This window comes from Heteronotia binoei, chromosome 1 (assembly GCF_032191835.1).
Source record: "Heteronotia binoei isolate CCM8104 ecotype False Entrance Well chromosome 1, APGP_CSIRO_Hbin_v1, whole genome shotgun sequence".
In the NCBI taxonomy this organism is placed as follows: Eukaryota; Metazoa; Chordata; class Lepidosauria; order Squamata; family Gekkonidae; genus Heteronotia; species Heteronotia binoei.
Genome location: NC_083223.1, coordinates 234,117,896 through 234,138,089, shown reverse-complemented (window position 1 = coordinate 234,138,089; position 20,194 = coordinate 234,117,896). Strand labels below are relative to the sequence as shown.

The following is a 20,194-nucleotide window of genomic DNA, read 5'->3' as shown; positions in this document are numbered from 1 at the left end:
CCCCTGCCTGTTTCTGGCTGCTAAAAGCAACTCTTTAACTGCCAAGGCAACAGCAGCTTGGAGATGGGTATTTTCAGTACAGGAGGAAAGGTCACCTCTCTTTGTCTTTCCTGGTTGGGCGCATTTGGAAAAGAAAACAAGTGTTAAAAGGACCACAGAAAAACATGTGACTGTGTAACTTGAGCCTCATGACCCTGGGAAACTTGAAAAATACAAAGAGCTACACAGACAGGGTCTTCTGATACACCGTTCAGTGGACTCACTCACATGTTGGCAGTTCTGTGCTGTAGAAGAGAAGTCTTTCTAGTCAGGAGGGCATCATAAGGAGGAAGAGGAAGAAACAAACACTCAGAAAGGGCCCATAGATATCCTCTAGCAGCAGGGGCATACTCAGGGTGCAGGATCCTTGGTAGAAGATTTGATACTTAGGAACATAGAGAAGTGGATTTGTGATGGGCATGATGAAGTTCTACTGCGATATATTTGCTATAAATATCCTGTTGTAGAAGAGCAACCATCTTGTGATGAGGTTCAAGTCCAGTAGCACCTTAGAGACCAACAAGATTTTGGGGGTACGAGCTTTCAAGAGTCAATCCTGCCTTCATCTGATACTGATGATACATACAGATACTGATGATGACTTTCGAAAGCTTATTATCATAACAATCTCATCGGTCTCTCAGGTGCTCTTGGACTTAAATCTAGCTATTCTACAGCAGACCAACATGGCTGCTCTCTGAAACTGTCTTGTGATGGGTGACTGCTATAGGCGTAATTGTTAGATGTGCTGTGCACTCAGTCATTGGTTAAAATGAACTGTGTGGATAGGCCTCATTGGTGTGTTTCCTTGATTTGGCACTAAATTACTGCAGATTCTTTTTAAAAGTTTAATCCATTACGGCAGAAACATAGAATTGTATCCAACTTTCTCTGTATGAGTGTACTCAAGCACATATGTTCTGCATTGCTATTAAAAGCGGCACTGTGTGTGGGATGTGCATGTCAGTGAATGAAAAAGACTCATGTGGGCGAATTACTTAAAATAGCAGTATCTGTGAATCAGACCTGCTGCTGCTTAAAATTGGAGGGTGGTTGAAGCATTCTTTTTGTTTGTTCATTTCTGAGGACCTTTTTAAAGGGGAATTGTGTGTATACCCATTTTACTGCGACTTCTGACTGAAACTCAAAACACTTTAAACAGCACCAGTGACATGCTTAGCTGAAATGGGAGGTAAGGGGTGGTTGGTTTTTTTTATTTAGAGAAGCTTGGAAGTCAAGAAAGTACTACTTCAAATGCCTCTCAGTATCCATTCAGTGATGGCAAACAGAATGGGAGGGCTGTTGCATTCAGGCTCTCTGTGTGGGCTTCCTGAAGACATCTGTCTGGCCACAGCAAGAAACAGGATGCTGGAGCTGATGGGACTTCAGCCTGATCCAGCAGACCTACACATCAGATCTACCCATCACCTTTAGTATAGTTCATTCCCAGAGAAAATGTGTTTGCTCTTCTAGGGAGTCAGCTCTGCCTTCCTGAACTCTGAGGCATTCCAGGATAAGGAGGAATGGTCTGAGACAGTCTTATATCATAACTCAATAAGACCATAAAAGCAACTAGCTCAGGGACTTCTTTCCTGACCCACTTGCACATATGTACCAGTTTAAGTCATTTGAAGGGAATGAAGACAGCATAGTCATAGTCTTATGAAAGCTAAGCAGGGTGAGTACTTGGATGGGAGACTACCAAGAGAGACACTGCAGAAGCAAACCACCTTTGCTTCTCACTTGGCTTGAAAGCCCTTGTTGGTGTTGCCATAAGTCTGTTTTGACTTGACACACTTAGGGCCCATCAGCAGCCTCAACTGAAAATAGGAAATTCCTCCTCTCCATCTGGTTGTTGCTAGCTCAGGAGGCAGGATTTCAGCTGAGTGACAATTTACAAAGTGTCCTTAAGAAAGCTGCCTGTGTTTAACATTTGTTAGGTGCCATGTAGAACATGGTAGGAGACACCAATAGCATCCTAGGTGTGCTGCAGTATAGTATAAGGGATAGAGTGTTGCTGTTCAACTTGGCAGAACCAGTTTCAAATCCTCAAAGCTTGCAGGGTAATTTTGGGTGAGTCGCTCTGTCTAAACCTAAACTTGTAGGAGAAAAGCAACTTGCCAAATGTGAGGTAAGAGGACACTGTTAATAGGAAAAGATAACAGCATGCTGGAATTTGTTTGATTCAAAAAGGAAGAAGAAAAAGAATGGGGAAGATGTTATCGCAAGGATTGGCATTTGCACCTCGGAATGCACTGTATATTAAAACTAGCCCTGTGAATCAGAGTTATTGTGTAGTGGTTTCCTTTGTCCCCTGGTTCACATCCACAGCAGTCACAGACACGGGAGGAGCAGACTCACAGATAATAGTGACACTGGATCAGGTGGTGAATTCTAATAAATAATTACTGTCTCCATGGTAACTTATGGAATTTCCCCCCCAGGGAGATTCTTCTATAACCCGTGATCATTTTCTTTGGCTAGTGGGTGTTGAGTTCTGTTTCATCTGCTGTACTATTAACTGATCCTCCTTGCTTTTTTTTCATTGCTGATTTTATAAATATGTAGTTTTAAAAAAAAAAAAAGTTAACTTGAATATCTTTTTGTTTGCCTCGAGTGCCTTAATTGCAGAGAAAAGTAGCATGCAAGTATTTTAGATAAAAATAAGCTTAGCATCAAGACCCGTACACATAATAGTGCATAAATCACTTTTGGTAATGGTTTCAAGGCTTTGTACTCAATAGAGTATGCTGCCTTATGTCTCTTTTTGAATGTATCTTGTTGAACTGCTGTCATTTTACGTATCTAATACCCATGAAAGCAGCTATATTTTCATAAAATCTCTTAATTGTTCTAGGTCCTGTGTACAGTTACGTTTGATTCATTGGAATCGAGTGTAAAATCTGATCTTATCACAACAGCTATCAGGTATATGCCATGATCCCTTCACAACTCTTCTTTTTCTCCACCTTCAGCTTCTGATTTTGGTTCTGGTTACATTTGCACCATGTACCTCTTTAGGATTTGGGGTCTATAGTTGACATATATGACATTTTATTTAATTTTTTAATTAACTGAATCACCCTTTCGCTACATGATCATTCTGTGACTTCTGAATTGTGTTTGTATGTATAAAAGTTTACCAAATGTTTGTATTCAGCAACCAGCCTGAGAGATTCTAAGAAACCATTGTGCTTTATGGACTTACACTATCAAGAATAAAGTTGATGCTTTTATTTACAGTCTTAAAGGAAACGTAGTTAGTTGGCGCTTGGAAAATAGGCTTACTGAAACATATTTAAATTTCACATCCTGTTTTTCAAGAATCTCAGCTGCTCATGCCACTTCAAACAATAATACAAAAAATAAAACCATGGGGTGAATCCAGTCAGCTTTCCCACTCAGCTTCACCCAGTATCACTCCTTACTACTGTCCCATCACACATAGCTTTTGTCCTTTAAGTTTTATTAGAGGCTTGTTTTGGTGGATAAAGTAGACCCTCCTTCTTTCACCAACAGAAATGATGGTTCGACCCAGACTCTCAGAATTCTCTACTTAATCCCAAGTAGGAAGTCATCATAAAACATTATCAAGAGGAGCCAAGGTCTGCCCTGACCTGGATAACCCCAGCTAGCCCAATATTGTCAGACCTCAGAAGCTAAGCAGGGTCAGCCCTGGCTTGTATTTGGATGGGAGGCCACTAAGGGGTTTGAGGGTTATGATGCAGATGTGCACAATAGCAAGCCACCTCTGAAGATCTCTTGCCTTGAAAACCCAACAGGGTCACCATAAGTCACCTTTGACTTGACAGCACTGCCCACTACCACTAAGGTCTTCAAAGCTTTCTAAAGGAAAAATGTAACAAAAGAAATGAAACTGAACAATGTACAGAAATTTATTCTGACCTTTTTATTTTGAAAATTAATGTTCAGTGATAAAAGTTTAAAGTTTAAGAAATTAAATAATAAAAGCTTTCTGAAGAAGAGGAGCCTTGCAACTTTTGTAGGGATGAAGACAGTTTTTAGCAGTGGAACTGAAAGTTAAGAGTATGCCTATTCAGGTATTTTTTAGGCTTTCCTTGTTCTGAGTGTGTTAAAAGAGAAAAAATATGTCATATGCTTAGCACATTTATGAGAATAAATAGGCTAGGTTAGAGCATTATTAAAGTGTTAAATGTGTTTTTCATTGAGTTCTGTGTAACACTTATTTCTTTTTTCAGTGGTATAAAAGAAAAAAACTTCATGCTCCATTATGAGGTATGATTTGCTTTCTTTTCTAAGTTTCCTTTTAAGTATCCATACTTATTTTCAAACCCAGTGCTGATTCTCACATTGCTCTCTCTACTGTGTATTTATTTTAAGCATACTCAAGCCCTAGGTAGCTTCTGTTACACTGGAAGCCTTCTTCTGGGGCCTGGAAGTTGCAGGCTTCTACAGGGAAATTGACTGGAAATGAAATTATAGCTATTCCTTCTGCGCTGTGACTTTTGAAGCATATTTATTTTAGGGTCTCTGTTGGGTTCTGTTTCTATTGCTAATTAAATGTGATACGAATTTGATGTATGCCACTTTGGGTACTTCTGAATCAGGAAAGTAGCCAATAAGTTTCATAAATAAAGCCTTCTTCATGGAAACATTCTTCAGTCATAATAGGGCTAGCAGCATATTTGAATATGTGTTAAACTCTTATCATACTTCTCAATAGTGTATTATCATACACATTGTAGGATATCAATTATTAATCACATTTAAACAAATATAGTCTTGAAAATACGGTATGTTATTTATGTTTGCAGAATGCATAAGGAACGCTGTTGATTGGGGCACCTGACATGGCTGCTGGGGGACCATGGCACTCACTGGCACCTTTCTTGGCATCCATCAAGTGTTTATAGATGGGTGGGGCCAGGTGGTGCTCTTGCCCATCAGTGCTTCTGATGGGTTGTGCAGATTAAAATAACATTGTTGTGGCAGCAGCTGCCACCAGAGTATTGCTTTTATCTCCTGTCTTCTCTTTCCCAGTGTATATTTTCAAATTTACTCCTCTTCCTCCCTGCACTTTAGGGGAGGGACGGTGGCTCAGTGGTAGAGCATCTGCTTGGGAAGCAGAAGGTCCCAGGTTCAATCCCTGGCATCTCCAAAAAAAAAGGGTCCAGGTAAATAGGTGTGAAAAACCTCAGCTTGAGACCCTGGAGAGCTGCTGCCAGTCTGAGAAGACAATACTGACTTTGATGGACCAAGAGTCTGATTCAGTATAAGGCAGCTTCATATGTTCGTATGTTCACTTAGGCTTTCTCTGTCCATGAGGGGGGTTGTTCCTAACAATGGCCATTCTGTGGTCAGCTGCACTTTGTGAGCAGTAATTCAGAATGGCATACTTGAAAATTCTTGGGATGTCTCAGTTTGGGTTTCTAGACAGAAATACCTGTCATATCGTTGCTGAACGGATGGAAAATCCTGAAAAATTCTAAACTTTAATTACAGATTAATTCAAAATCACTTGGTACAAGATGCCATGATTTTTGTACATAAATTTTATTTAAAGCAAAGATGTTTTAGTGGGTCATTATCTGTTCCTATTTTTACTTAGAAATGATGTAAATGTTTAGCCTCTAATCTTATGCAGATTTGGGCCCCAAACTATAGACTGCAGTGAGCCTTGGAATACCTGAAGGTTTGGGAGAGGGGGCGTTATTAAAAGGTCAGCAGCTTGATGATGATAGAGGTGAATCATTCGGAAACATGGCTGAAAGTTCTGAACCATCTATTTTCAGGAGATGGTGACGACATTTTAAATTACAAAGGGTAGAACGTTAATATAGCAGCAGAAATGACTAATTGTGTTCCACCATCTACCTATTTTTATCCTCTTGAGTGAGTTTCTTGGTCCTTTGCCTTTAAAAGAATCCTTCCAGTCACAAGAGCTCTAAATGCTGTTTCTTCTTTCTTTCTTTTTTTTTCTCCTCTCTGTATGGAAATGCTGGCCTCCTGTAGTTCCCTCCATATGCAACTAATGAGATTGGCAGAATTACCGGCGTAAACAGAAGAGAACTTGGTCATGGTGAGTACCACCTTAATTAAATTAAGGTTTATGTGTGCATAAACACTGAAGTGCTTTTTTGCATTCACTGTATATTTCCCCTAATAGGTGCTCTGGCAGAGAAGGCTTTGAAGCCAGTGATTCCTCAAGAATTCCCTTTCACGATAAGGGTTACTGCAGAAGTATTAGAATCAAATGGTATTGGCTTTTTTCCCCTTTTAATTTACTCTTACTGTTGAGAAATCATCCATGGGGAAAGGTTGCTTAAAGTGTACTTTATTACTTTTCTACCTTAGGATCATCATCAATGGCCTCTGCATGTGGTGGAAGTTTAGCATTGATGGATGCAGGTATACAGTCCCCCAGATTTACAAAGAACAATTAATGTTTTAATTTGTACATTAAATGACATGTCGTTTTAGAAATGTATTTTATTTTTATTTACAGAATTTAAAAGTTTGATTTTTAAAACACAAGGGGTATACAATCTGAACTGAGTCCACTAATAAAAGCAGACTAGAAATGTAATCACCAGACATACTAAAACAAAAAAATATAACTAGAAAAAAGCATCATTTTCAATAAACAAACAAAGCAGGGCAAGTAAGGACCAGGATGTCAAAATGATAATTATTAAAGGTCAACCAAAGTAGAAGAACATTCGCCTCTCCATAAGCAGTGGAGGCAATTGTGTTAATCAAGGCGGGGAATTCTAGAGCTTTGGGGCAGCCATTGAGAAGATTCTGCTTCATGTAAAGTTCATGAAGTTGGTTTGGTGTCTGAAACCAGGACCACTCTAGTGGAAAGTCCCATTAAGTCACAGCTGACCTATGGTGAGCCCAATGTCCAGCGGAAGTTCAAGAGGAGACACCCAGCAGATTTTAGTGTACTTTGTTCAGTCTTATCTTTCTGAAGCTTTATTTTTAGCCATCCCCTCAGCTGAGCTCCCATTGCAAGAGAGGTGGCTGGTGGACATAGTCAGTGCAGGTGCCCTCAAGCAATCTGAGTATTACACTCCATCTCTCAAATTGTGTACTTATTTGGGGAAGAAAGATTTGAAAGATCACTTACTGTCTCTGTCCATGAGATGAGGTCATCCAAGGGGATTTGTTTAGCTGTTGTAGCTGGAGAGCAGTGTTCTGAGTGAATTCTTTGTCGCTTCTTCTCCATGAGGGTTTGCTTGCTTTCCTTTGTACAATCAGAAGATAGCTTTTCAGGCAGGACTCTTAAGTTTTAATCTTCTCTCCTAAGGGTCTAAATCTCACTGTACTTTATCATTTACAGTCCCCCAAGCCAAGTATGTATCTTAAAAACCAAAACATAGACAGGAGCAATGCATCAGTACAACTACTCAGGACATCTTGAGCAGTTCTACTCAAGATGTCCTGAGTATGCATCAGGATGACTACTCATCTTGAGCAGTTCCCACCTTCAAGCAAAGCCTAGAAGCCTCACACAAAGAGGGCTACCCCTTGCACAAAGTGGCAGCCATTTTTGCTGCTGTGCTAGTGGGGTCAAGCATTCACCACCCGCTTCCTACCTGTGACAGCTTGGAGTTGGTTGCTGGCTTCTCTTTGCTGCCTGTAAGAAGGCTCCATTGGAACACAGACCACTTGCTGCTGGAGTGACAGGGACCCAGCTCACCTGTGCTGATGGCAGACCTGGTTGGGAGCAGATGGAGGAGCAAAGCCAACCATTCCAAGACTTCATCAACATTTTTGACTTGTTAAATTGATTCATCTCCCCACTTCCACTCCCCCCCATGCATTAGGACCAGGGATCCATGTCCTTCTCTCCCCCCCCCCCCCAATGCAGTGTGATACATTTGCAGTCAGCTGAGAAAACTGGACTCAATTTGTGATCATGTTGACTGAAACTCCCTGGCTTTCCCAATTGCAGTCTTTCCCCAGTGGTGGAGACTGGCTAGGCAAGCTGACTGGTTCTTTCTCCCACCCTCCCTCCTTTGGGAGAGGTGGGGCACTTTCCAAGGGCCATTTTTTCTTCTTGTCTACCCTCATAAAAATGCTTGTTTCTTATTTGTTGTTAGGAGTCCCAATATCATCTGCTGTAGCAGGTGTTGCTGTAGGTTTGGTTACAAGGCCTAATCCTGAAAAAAATGGAGACATTGAAGATTATCGCTTGCTAACAGACCTTCTGGTGAGAGTTCCTACTTGTCTGTTTCTCATGTCTATATGCTAACCAGCATTTTTTAAATAAAAAAATCTGTACTCTGCTCTTGGGAGTTAAGATTCTGCACCAATATTTCTGAAACATGAATTCTGACCTATAGAAGAGAACACATGAAGCTATCTTACAGTGAATCAGACCCTCAGCCCATCAAGGTCAGTATTGTCTATTCAGACTGGCAGCTGCTCTCCAGGGTCTTAGTCAGAAGTCTTTTTACTCCCTGGTTCTTTTAACTGGAAATGCTGAGGATTAAACCTGAGACCATCTGCATGCCAAGCAGGTGCTTCACCACAGAGCTCTTGGCCCATCCCTAAGGGAACTAAATCCACACTACTATGTGTACTTAATTGTGAACAAACTGAACCAGGGAGTATGGATGTCAGTATGGATGTCCATTTGCATTGATCCGGGAGATCTCATAATTACCAATTAATCTGCATAAGTTCCAACATAACATTTTCTCTGTTGCCTGGTCAGTACATATGCTGAAGTGCAGGGTGGGGTGGGGTCCATCAATACAGAGTCAAAACACAGGCAGAAAAATGTCACAATAGGAAAAAAAAATTGTTCTGTTTCAGTAAAAGATCCATACAGCTAATTATGCTGGAAACATTCTGAGAGACTTTTTTTTTCGATTGCCTGATGAAGCAGTGTGTGAATAGTAGGGATCTCTAGGTGAAACATAATAACAATCTATTTCCCCCTGTATCATTGTTTTCCTCTTCTTTGCTTTGATTCAGTATGCACAGTCCACAGCTGGAGAACACATAGTTTAGTTTATTTGATTTACATCTCACCCTTCCCGCCGAAGCAGGCTCATACTTGAACTAGCCAGTGTACCCAAAATGCTGACATTGGTCAGTACCACTTGGAGACTGGGGTTTCTCCTGTGGTTGCCAAAGTGAAATACGCTTTCAGTGCTGGATCTTTCTCTGCCTTCCCCTTCCCACACCAGCCCTCTGTAACCTCGGAAAAGGCATTGCTGGGGGTCATGGGACACCCTCCATTGGCAAAAAATACCTCTGATGTACATGGAGGTTGCAGTGAGAGAGGAAAACTAATTGAAATTGCCCCCACCTTTCTCTTATGCCAAAAGAATATTTTCTACAGTGCACTTTCAGGGATTTCAGAGGGCTGCTGTGGGATCTCAAAAGCAGGGGAAGGTTTGAGACACCTGAGTACCTTTTGCTCTTGTTGCTATAGGAGCCAACCCATAGTCTCCAAGTGACTTTGGGCAGAGTCCAGTGTATAGGGTCACACTGGCCTGTGTCAAAGTGTGTATTTCCTAGTGGGAACTGCTGTGAGACTGGGAAAGACCTGCCACTGTGACCTGCATCTACACACACAACCATAGGATCCAGCTTTTTGCATCTTGACTGGGAAATCCCGTTTGTGCTGCCTGTTTGTGCACATGTGAGGGTGGACCACTATTGGTTTTAATGCACATTCTGCGCTGAGCTCAACTTTGATATTACACTAGACATGTAAAATGATTTTTCACATTGCCCTGTAACTTGTTCCCTGGCATTCCTGGAGTTCTGATTCTGTAGGGGAGCTACTGATGTCTAGCACAATTCTGCATAACTTCATTACCTTAAAAGTCATTTTCAATTGTTGGTGCTGTACTTGCCTATTGTGTTGTACTCACTGTCTGTCAATCCGGTTTAAGTTAACTGTTCTGTCTTCCTCCAGGGATAATGGAAAGTCATAAGGAGGGGTTATTGCAAAGGGAGGAAGTGAAGACTTCCCTTGTGCATTCTTATGGCAAGCATGGTTTTACTATAAGGAAGTGAATCTACTGATTCTAGTAGCATGTCTGTCCATCTAATATGATTGGAGTGTAAAGTCTTTTAGATCTGTGGACAGGACCTCTGTAGCCTTCAAACATAATTGGAATATACCTTATTTTTATTTTTGTAGGGAATAGAAGATTATCATGGTGATATGGATTTCAAAATGGCTGGGACAAATAAAGGAATAACAGCTTTGCAGGTATCCTGTAATCGCTCTCAATTCCCCCAAAATTATCACCAAGATGATGATACTGGTATAATAATTTTTATTGTGTATTATTAGGCTGACATCAAATTACCAGGGATACCCCTAAAAATTGTAATGGAAGCTATTCAACAAGCCACCGGTGAGTACACCATTCATGGCATTAATTTGTTGCCTAATTTCTATGCTGTTTTGATTTCTGTTCCACCAAAGGGTGATCAGCCTCCTCAAGAATGAAGACGTTTATAAAGCCACATGCAGATCCATTTTCTTGTCCTTGTCTGGCTTGAGTGCTCTCTGATGTTTGGCTGGCATGCCGTACAGGGAGACTTTATAAATAAGTGATGCTCTTGGGACAGTTCCTTAATACACTATATTAATTTAAAAAGAGCTCAGATAGTTTGTACCTAACAAAGTAAACCTGCATCTCCAAATGAAATACTGTACTACCCCCACCCCTTCATCAGATAGGCGAAGCTCTATCATATAAAAAGGAATTATTAATTTTATATGTAGGAAAACACATTAGTAAATACATAGCCTCTGTTCATTGAAGATAAGCTTGTGATTTACATCCAGACACCAATTCATAGATAAAGCTTTATTTTGATGTTCTACCAACTAAAACATGCAGACCTAGTTCTGATGCAAACGCTGTATTGTTAATTCAGGCTTGGATAATCTGATTTGATGATCTGATCTCAACCTTAGCCATGTTTCTTCATCTAAGCAGACTATTCTTTATAGTCAGTGAAGCATACCGTGCGGCACGCTTTTTGTTTCTACAACAGAATGATAGTTGTTGCTCAGTGCTCTTGGGAGGAGAGAACATTTTGCTTCATTTGCATGAATTGCAGAAAACACAGTATCTTAAGAAATTAATTCTTTGAAATACATCACAGTTCTCATGTGTGCAGGAGCTGTGATGATGGTAAAGGAGGAAATGGTGATTAGCCTTACTGGGTAATATAATTGAATATAAAGAATCCGCCCCCCACAGTCATACACATATGCGTAATAAGAAGTTACTGCCAAAAGATATAAAAGAAAATGGAACAAAAGTTCACTGCATTTTGTTTCACAGTAGCTATGGTTCTTGAAAATGGTCGCCATCTTAATTTTTAAATTAGTCAATCGTTTTGTTTGGTTTAATGTTTGAGTTAGTTGTTTTAGAAAGTATGTAAATTGTTTTATTCTTGATGCGACCCATCTTGAGCCCATCTGGGAAGGGCAGGATAGAAATATGATGAAATAAATAAAATTTGCCTTTCCTAGGGTAGGAGAGGTTTAATGCACTGCAAATAGCATTACATAGCTGAGGCACAAAATTTGGGTGGATTAAAATGTGTCTTTCTGTGTTTTTAATATCCATCTGAAGCATAAGACTGGAAACAGATCTGCTTTTTGTTTAACAATATGGCTGCCCAAAACTGCCTGAAATCCTCACTGTGGTGCAGCAGTATGAAAGTTCTGCTTAATGAGTCATGTTAGAAGCATTACAAAAGTGAGGCAGCTTTTCCTGTAAGTGACATATTTGGGGTATTTTTTAAATGTTAACATATGTGTGCTATATTTAAACTGGAAATATTTTTCCCCACAGTGGCAAAGAGAGAAATCTTACAGATTATGAACAAAACCATTGCAAAACCTAGAACAAGCAGAAAAGAGAATGGACCGCTTGTAGGTAATATGCAGCACCTGTACCTAACTGTATGTATGGTATGTTTGGGAGACCACGTTCTCTTCTGGCTTTTGGAGTACAGCAGATGGTGACAAGGTCACTACTTGTAATCCATAGCTGGCAACGCAAACCTGTGTGCTCATGACTTTCTGGATTATGACCACTACCTGATATTCTTTCCTGTTAGTCTCTGTTTTGTACATGGAGTACACAAGTGTTGCTTCTGCTTATTTCAGGGGAAGGAAGTGTGAAAGGTGACTTGCCAAGTCTTTTACATGTATGTAAATGGATTAGGAAAACCTCTGGTTACAATCTTAAAAGAGTGCTGATGTTAGAATGGGTTTATAAGGTTCTTTAGGTAACTGATTATCAACTGGTAGTTCATGAACCAGAACTGAATCCCTCCATGATCAGAAGTGAAACTGGATATGACCAAAGGAGCATTTATTGAATGGCATCTGGGATGGAGAGTGGGTTTTTTGTTTTAATGAGAAAGAGAATGGAAGGCAGAGAATAAAATTTGCTGAAATTCTAAAGTCATGAAAACCCTGGGGTGGGGGCTGTGATGGAGGAATACAGAGGAATCTTGGGAACAGTTGAAAAATACACAATATTTTTTTATGAAGCCTAATGTTATTTTACTGCTTTAACAATATAAAGTGACTCGTTTATGCAGGCAATATATGTAAGTGTAGTATTTGGCTTATTTACAAAATTTTAAAATGTAAATGCCTTAATTTTGTGCAAGCAAAATTGCATATCCATATAATTCTTAAAGAGTAAGAGCTTGCAGACTGCTTCACACAATAGTCCCTGAGCACATATCTTTGCCACTTGAAAGGTAAGAATAATAAAAATAGAAAACTAAAATTTTGTAGACCAAAGTTTGAGTCCAGTAGCACATTCAAGACCAACATCATTTAAATCAGATGTTGTAATAAACAAGAGTGTGTGGTGTTTGGACACAAGGTCCCCCTAGCAGAATACTTGGATAATGAATTAAATTTTGTAGCACTGAACTATTAAATAGTACATTATCACACAGATAACAGAATAGAAATTGTGGAGACAATCAGTCACATTTTAAAATTTATAAAATATTGCATATGTCTACAGAAAACACAGCTGCTATTCTCTAATGTTGTAGCTTGTCTTTCATAAAAACCTTCATTTTGCACATCAAAGTGGATAAAATATTTTTAAAAGCATTTCACTCATTCCAAAAGAGACAGGAGGAGGGTGGGATTTTTTTTTCTTTGGTGCTTCCCAAAATTTCTTTAAAACCTATGAAGGGGGAAAAAAGAGAAAAAGATATGCCAACAGAAGGAGAAGAGCTGCAAGAGCCAAAAAGCACTTGTGTTAAAAATTAAAGACTGCCTTCAGTGGGTCAGATGCTGCAAATGGCTGAAGGTTTATCCACCAATTTAGTCCAGCTGACATTGAACTTAATATGTTCTTGAGGTACTGTAGTAAACTTGATGTGCTTTATTTACTTTATACCTCATTTTTCTACTCAGTGGACATTGAAAGTTGTTTACATTCTTCCCTCCTCCATTTTATCCTCACAGCAACCTTGTGATGTGGGTTAGATTGAGCATATGTGACTGGCTTGAGATCACCCAGCAAGCTTCCATGGGAGAATGGGAATTTGAGCACGGATCTTCCAGATCTTAATCCAACACTTCAGCTACTACTATATTGTGCTGGCATTAGAAAAGCATTATTCTTGATTGCCATACACTTGATTTGCCCTTCTGTTACTTGGTGTGGTAAAAAAAAAACAGGCTGGTAAAAGGCAGGCATGACTGGTTCTTTTTTTTTTTCAGACTGCCAGAGTGTTTCAGATGCCACATATAGCTATTTCTGGCAGATGGGCTAGTAAATGTTTTTGTGCGCTAATAGCTTTCTTGAACTAACTTATTCTTTGGGAGAGTACTTAACGTGTACATTGCGCGCCAGAAAAGAAAATTAAAAATTGGCAAAAACTTGATCATATTACCAGGATGTGCTTGTGATGTGAACACTCTGCATTTCAGAAACTGTTGAAGTGCCACTATCAAAAAGGGCAAGATTTGTTGGGCCAGGAGGTTACAATTTAAAGAAACTGCAAGCTGAAACTGGTGAGTCATCTTGTTTTGTACAGATTTAAGCACCACTTTGAGAGTGAGCCAGTTATGTTAAAAAAAAAAATTCACATGAAGCCTCCCCAAAAAGAGAAAAGAGCCTCTGCTCTTATTTATATGGCACCCACAGAGAGAGCACATGCAGAGTATACTGTTAACATCAGACAGGTTGATCTACATTTGTTCTGCAACTTTACAGTTGTCCAGTTGATGTAGGCACAATAAATAAACTACTCACAGAATTCCATATTGCATCATAACTGTCGTGAATAATGGAAGGAACTGATGCTGTAGACAGAAAGGAATGCACCTTCCCTTCTTCTGGATGAGAGATTAGGGTTTTGTTTTTAACTGGCCTGCTGGCTATTTTAGCCATTAATAGAGCTCTGCACTAAATGTTACCATGAGGGAAGCAAATTTGTATTTTAAATTCTATGTTCACTTTATTTTGAAGGAGTGACTGTCAGCCAAATAGATGAAGAAACATTTTCTGTGTTTGCTCCAACCCCAGCTGCTATGCACGAAGCCCGGGAATTTATTACTGAACTCTGCAAAGATGATGTAAGGCTGTGATCTGGTGGTGATGGGTTCATACATTAGGCATAATACTCCTGTGCACTTGGCTTGGGCAGGGATCCATCTTCTGTTTTATGACCATTTGCCTTACCTTAAACCCTTTAGATAGGAGAAGACAATAACATTTATGTGGCCTGGATCAGAGCAGCTAATGTAGATTAGTACAAGGGAATGTGCACTTGGGCGGGGAGGGGTGTGTTTTACTTTAAACATCAGCTCCCTTCCCACATCACAGAGGGATTTGGCAGTACCTTTCAGCTTCATAGGGAGGAGTTCAAAATTCCTTGGATGTGCGGAATCAGTTTTGTTGCTGTTTGGATTTGACCAGTATAGCAGCTGTAGTCTGAATTTGTCTTCGCTGTTTTCTGTTTTCCAATATAGCAGGAGTATCACTTGGAATTTGGAGCCATTTATACAGCCACAATAACTGAAATGAGGTGAGTAAAACTCCCTTACTGATCTTGTTTACCAATATTTTGTGCCTTTTAAAACTAGCTCATCTGTTCTGATGGGCAGTTATTCTTCAGGGTTTAATGCAGAAAAGAGTCTGTTCTACCACCTGCCATTTCAAATCTTATAACTGCCAGGGATGAGCTGTGTATAGTCCTTGATCAGAAAGTAATGAAATAACACAAATTTCTTTTTCTTTTGGTGCAGAGATATTGGAGTGATGGTTAAATTGTACCCAAACATGACTCCAGTTCTCCTTCACAACTCTCAGCTGGATCAAAGAAAGGTATATATTTTCTCTTTCCAACAAAACAACAAAGGAATCCTGTTGTTTTTGTCGCATTTTTCAATTGTTATGGTTGGGGAGGTGGTGTTAAATGGTGGAATTTGTATGGAAGGTAAGAAAGCCTCTCTCTTCTCTTGGCAATACTCATTAAATGGGATTTGCTTCATGTTCAATCCATTTTTGAGAAAGAATTACCCACCAGGAGAGTCCTAATGTTACATGTGGCTTTCAGTGGTCTCCCCTTCAAGGTTGCTGATGACATGTGCACCTGCTTAGTTTCAATAATAATAGTGATGGTTGTCATCAAAACTGAGCTTCGACCCCTCTTTTTCTCACTGTCCCTACCCTTATCTGTTATTTCTTATTTATTTAATTTGTGCTGTGCTCCCTTTTTATGGGCTATTGTATTGATTGTTAATAATATTGTTGAGAGCTGTTTTTAATTCTAAATAAGTTGTTACCAACTTATTTTAATTGATCGTTATTATGTTATAATTGTTATCTATTCTGAGCTCTGTTGTACAGGAGAGGGTGGGTTATAAATCCAATAGCATCTCATGATCCCAGACAATTCACTAGGCCCTAGTGTATTAAAAAATTGTTGTTCTTAACTGCCTGTTCATGATGCCAGTAGAATCTTGTATTTAGCCTTCACCTGTTCCACCATGTTTGTGGCAGGCAAGCTACAGTGGAATAGAGATGAACTATGTTTAAATGTCATCGTGATTCCTAACATTAATTTATTTTATCAAATTATACAAAACTTGTAACTTTTATTAACCACTTTGAAAACTTTTTAAATTCTGAACCTTAATCTTATAAAGGCATTTTAATAAAAACAACCTATCACTAGTAAAGGCAGTAAACGAAGTATAAAGCATCAGAATTCAAGAACCTTCCTGCAAAAAAAATCAGACAACAGAAATTAAGCAGCCTTTTGAACAATACTGGGCAAAAAAGGATGGTCTTTGCCTCCTTCAGACAGAAATGAGCAAGGGAAACCAGCAATACATGATGGAAGACAGTATTCCATAGTACTGGAGCAATCACTGAAACAGACCATTTCTTGGCAGATGTTAGTCTTCCTTCACTTTGGATAGCATCTTAAACAGGAGTGGGAGAGGAAAGTTTGTGTGGGATGGGAATATATGCATTGTTTTTTACCAGTTAGAAATGTTGTAGTTCATCAGAGTTGAGTCTATTACCTATGCTTGTCTGTAAAACTGATTGAGTCAGGCTTGAAGATAATTGTCAGAATGCTGAAAACTAGTTATTTACTTCAGGTATAGAAAAGAGTAAGAGTCCAGTAGCACCTTAAAGACGAACAAAATTCCTGGCAAGCTATGCACTTTCAAGGGTCACTGCTTCTGAAGAAGTGAGCAGTGACTCAGAAAAGCTCATATTGTGCCACAAATTTTGTAAGTCTTAAAAGTGCTACTGAATTCTTGCTCTTTTCTACTGCTACAGACATACTAACAGCTACTCATCTTGATCTAGCTTCAGTTATAGCTGCTTTTCTCCCCAGAGGGACCTAAATAGCTTACATGGTTCTGCTCTCTTCCATTTTATCCTCACAGCAAACCTATGAGGTAGATTAGAATAACAGTGTACAACGTGCCCAAGATCACCCAATAAACTTCTGTGGCAGAGTGGGGATTCAGATTTGGGTCCCCCAGATCCTATTCCAACACTTTTACATAAGACAGTTCTTTTCATAATAGGCTCTTAGTGAATTTTGCCATTATGTGTTAAAACCAGAAAGACCAGAGATGGAAAGTTCAAGCATGAATTCACTCTTAACTAGGATATGTCTTTTTAGCAAATGCTTGTATATGTTTATCAATCAAGGTGAAAATACTCCTAAACTGTACAAACAGAATTACTGATGTGGACATTCCATTCTAGATCAAGCACCCTAGTGCTCTTGGATTAGAAGTCGGCCAAGAAATCCAGGTAGCTTCTCTTTTCTTTACCTTTGTCATATATTAAATACAAATAGGTAGTTTTTAACAGTTCATGGGTGGTGTTGTGGGTTAGATCATACCATTGTTTTCCACGATTGCAAAGGCTCTTCCATTGGTACTAGGAAGATTTCACATTCCCCTCCCCCCACGCACTGCAGATCCCTACAACTGTTCCTAGCATTTCTTTTCTTAAGGATCCCTTGAACTTAGGGCAGGGTTTCAGGGGCCACAATGGGCCACAGCAAGGGAGTAGAGCTATGCAAACAGAGCAGACTCACAGATTGCTGAATTCCGATTGTATTTGCACTAGTGGTGACAAGGAAATGGGGAATCCTCACCTTATGGCTGCAGCCTTAGTAGAAAGAAAGCAGAAGCCTTCACATTTTGAGGCTTTAAGTCTCCAGGTGTCCTTTTCTACCATCAGCTGAGCATCTGTTGTGCTTTCTCCAGGCACAATGTGTCTCTTTAATTCTTCCCCATCTCAATTTCAAGGCAAATTTATCTTTTAATTCTTATATTGAATCCTGGCATCATCTTGCCATCATGTGTTGATATCAACCTTATTTCTTCTTATGGACAGGTGAAATACTTTGGACGTGACCCAACTGATGGCAGAATGAGGCTTTCACGGAAAGTGCTTCAGGCTCCAGCTACCTCTGTTGTTAAAACATTAAGCGACAAAAACAGTATAGTAATGGGAAGTGCTATTCCAGAGTCTGCTGGCTCACCATCATAGTAACTCCTGAAACTCCAAGAACTCTCCCGGACTTACCAGTAGCATGATTCTTTGACAGAGGTTAAATGGTTGGTTTGAAATGGCAGGCTCCATTCATGTAGATTTGTATTTGGTGCAGACATATTTTAAATTTTGTATAAATATTATTCAATGCGAGCTGATTTTTGTTTCAGTGCATCACCACTATGGAGTTGCTAATTACTATTGTCTTCTTCCCCATAAAAAAGCATATGCATAATAATACTGATGTAAATAATATAAAACTTGATTTTGTATGCTATCTCCAGGCAAATGGAACAGTTGCCTTCAGTCAATAACAAAAGAACCATGGCTTTACCTCTTATTACTTAAGAGGTATGTCAAAAGGTTCATTCACACACACACACTGCTTTTTTTTTAGTGTTGAGCTACCTGTGAGGATTGTTTTTTTTAAAAAATCTTCTCTTACATAATCATGTTTTGTTAAACTGGAGAAAGTGAAATCCAAAACTATTTCTCTACAATAAGCTGAGTTTCATTAACTTTCCGTAGAGCCTTACATGCATCTTTCCTATTTGTAACTAATGGGAAAAATTGACAGCTATAAAACTGAACAGCACTAGATGATTTGGAAATAAGTTCTAGCAGATCAACATTTCTCAGCAGAATTGGAACTATCAGATGAGTCTCTAGACTAATGGTGACCTGAAGGAATGGCAGAATAGGCATGTTTTATTTCCGAAATGGGAATTTTTTTGAACTATCACCTTTCAGCTATAATGATAGCACTGACTCTGTCTTGCTTAGGATGACACTGTTTGCTACTTAGCTTCCTTCCTTACATGCCTTCTGAGCTCATGTGCACTAGAGCATTCAATGTGACTTGAGGGGGTGGAGGAACCACAGCGCCTCCACCCAGAAGCTGCTTGGGCTGGTCACCTATCATGGAGGTGAGCAACATCAAGGAAGTAGGGACTCAGAGAGATCATTCAAGAGGGAAGAAAGTAGGTGCAATCAGTGGAATGTAGACCAGAGGCTTTCTCTTTCTCAGCAATCAGCTGTAGTCAAGAAAATAGTATTGCCTAATAGATACATAAAACATAAGCCAACAAACATTAAAATGTTCGGAGGAAGTCTCTTAATACTGTTCATAGAAATGAGCACTGTTTGTGGGATGATCCTCTCCTGTCCGTGCGATAAAGATGTGCACTGATCATTCATGTGCAGATGTGCATCATTATATTTACATAACATGTCTTACTGCAGGGGAAAGTATACACAGAAACAATTTGGAAACTCTCTTAAAACAAAAATGAAATTGTTCAGAACCTTACAGGATGTATGGGATTTCCTGCTGCATTTCACACATAATGGTAATCTCTGAAGTGATTCTGGCTCTGCAATATTGTGAAACTTCCAGTCAGAGTTGTGCCACACGGTAGTAGTCAAAGTCTAAAGGGATAAAAAGATAAATGGCTAAAAAATAAAGAGTAGACTCTGGTCACTTAAGTTTTTTGTTTAGAATTAAGTGCTGTTGAATCCAGAATCAAACACTTTCCAACAAGAAATGTTTTTTCCCCTCAGATCAAGCCAATTGTATCTAATGTTTATCAGTTTACATTACGAAATTTCAACATGGAATCTTTTAAAAAATCTGTTAAATACATTTATCCTGTACAGCCATATTTTTACTACTTATGCTATTAAAATGTTGTCTACACCTGTTTCATTTTCCCCCCTAAAATATATTTCAAGCACACATACACAAGGTTGGATACAGCCAGCTTTTTTCATTCAGTTTTGCCCAGCACCCCTCCTTACTACAGAACTGTTCCACATGGCATTTGTCTATGCAGGTTTTACAATCCTTAGAAAAGTCTGTTTTGGTAGTCAAGATACTCTTCCTTCCTTTCAAAGACACACACAATGCAGTATCTGAACATACATTGTTGATGACAAGTTAAGACCCCATCAAATAAACAGCTTTAAACTGAAAACAGATTCTTGTAGCTGATACCTTTGAAACATCTCCCACTGTCAACTGTCATCAGGAGCAGTCTTAATAATTCTAGGGTCCTGGGTCAAAGTGCAAAAAGATGGGGGCTCAGAATCACTGCCGCCCCCACCAGCCATCC

General features: G+C 39.4%; 1 protein-coding gene across 1 annotated transcript in view; it reads left to right on the top strand.

The window, feature by feature from the left end:
• PNPT1 (polyribonucleotide nucleotidyltransferase 1) overlaps positions 1-19,783 on the top strand; it is a 36,896-nt gene extending 17,113 nt beyond the window's left edge. Inside the window, exons 14-28 of the mRNA XM_060249455.1 lie at positions 2,897-2,967; positions 4,260-4,296; positions 6,034-6,100; positions 6,188-6,277; positions 6,376-6,429; positions 8,127-8,236; positions 10,187-10,258; positions 10,343-10,406; positions 11,865-11,948; positions 13,982-14,065; positions 14,523-14,629; positions 15,026-15,081; positions 15,302-15,380; positions 17,286-17,333; positions 17,925-19,783. Coding sequence (XP_060105438.1) covers positions 2,897-2,967; positions 4,260-4,296; positions 6,034-6,100; positions 6,188-6,277; positions 6,376-6,429; positions 8,127-8,236; positions 10,187-10,258; positions 10,343-10,406; positions 11,865-11,948; positions 13,982-14,065; positions 14,523-14,629; positions 15,026-15,081; positions 15,302-15,380; positions 17,286-17,333; positions 17,925-18,080 — 1,179 coding nt within the window. The 3' untranslated portion in view covers positions 18,081-19,783. The remainder of the gene's footprint in view (positions 1-2,896; positions 2,968-4,259; positions 4,297-6,033; positions 6,101-6,187; positions 6,278-6,375; positions 6,430-8,126; positions 8,237-10,186; positions 10,259-10,342; positions 10,407-11,864; positions 11,949-13,981; positions 14,066-14,522; positions 14,630-15,025; positions 15,082-15,301; positions 15,381-17,285; positions 17,334-17,924) is intronic.
• Positions 19,784-20,194: the final 411 nt, after the last annotated feature.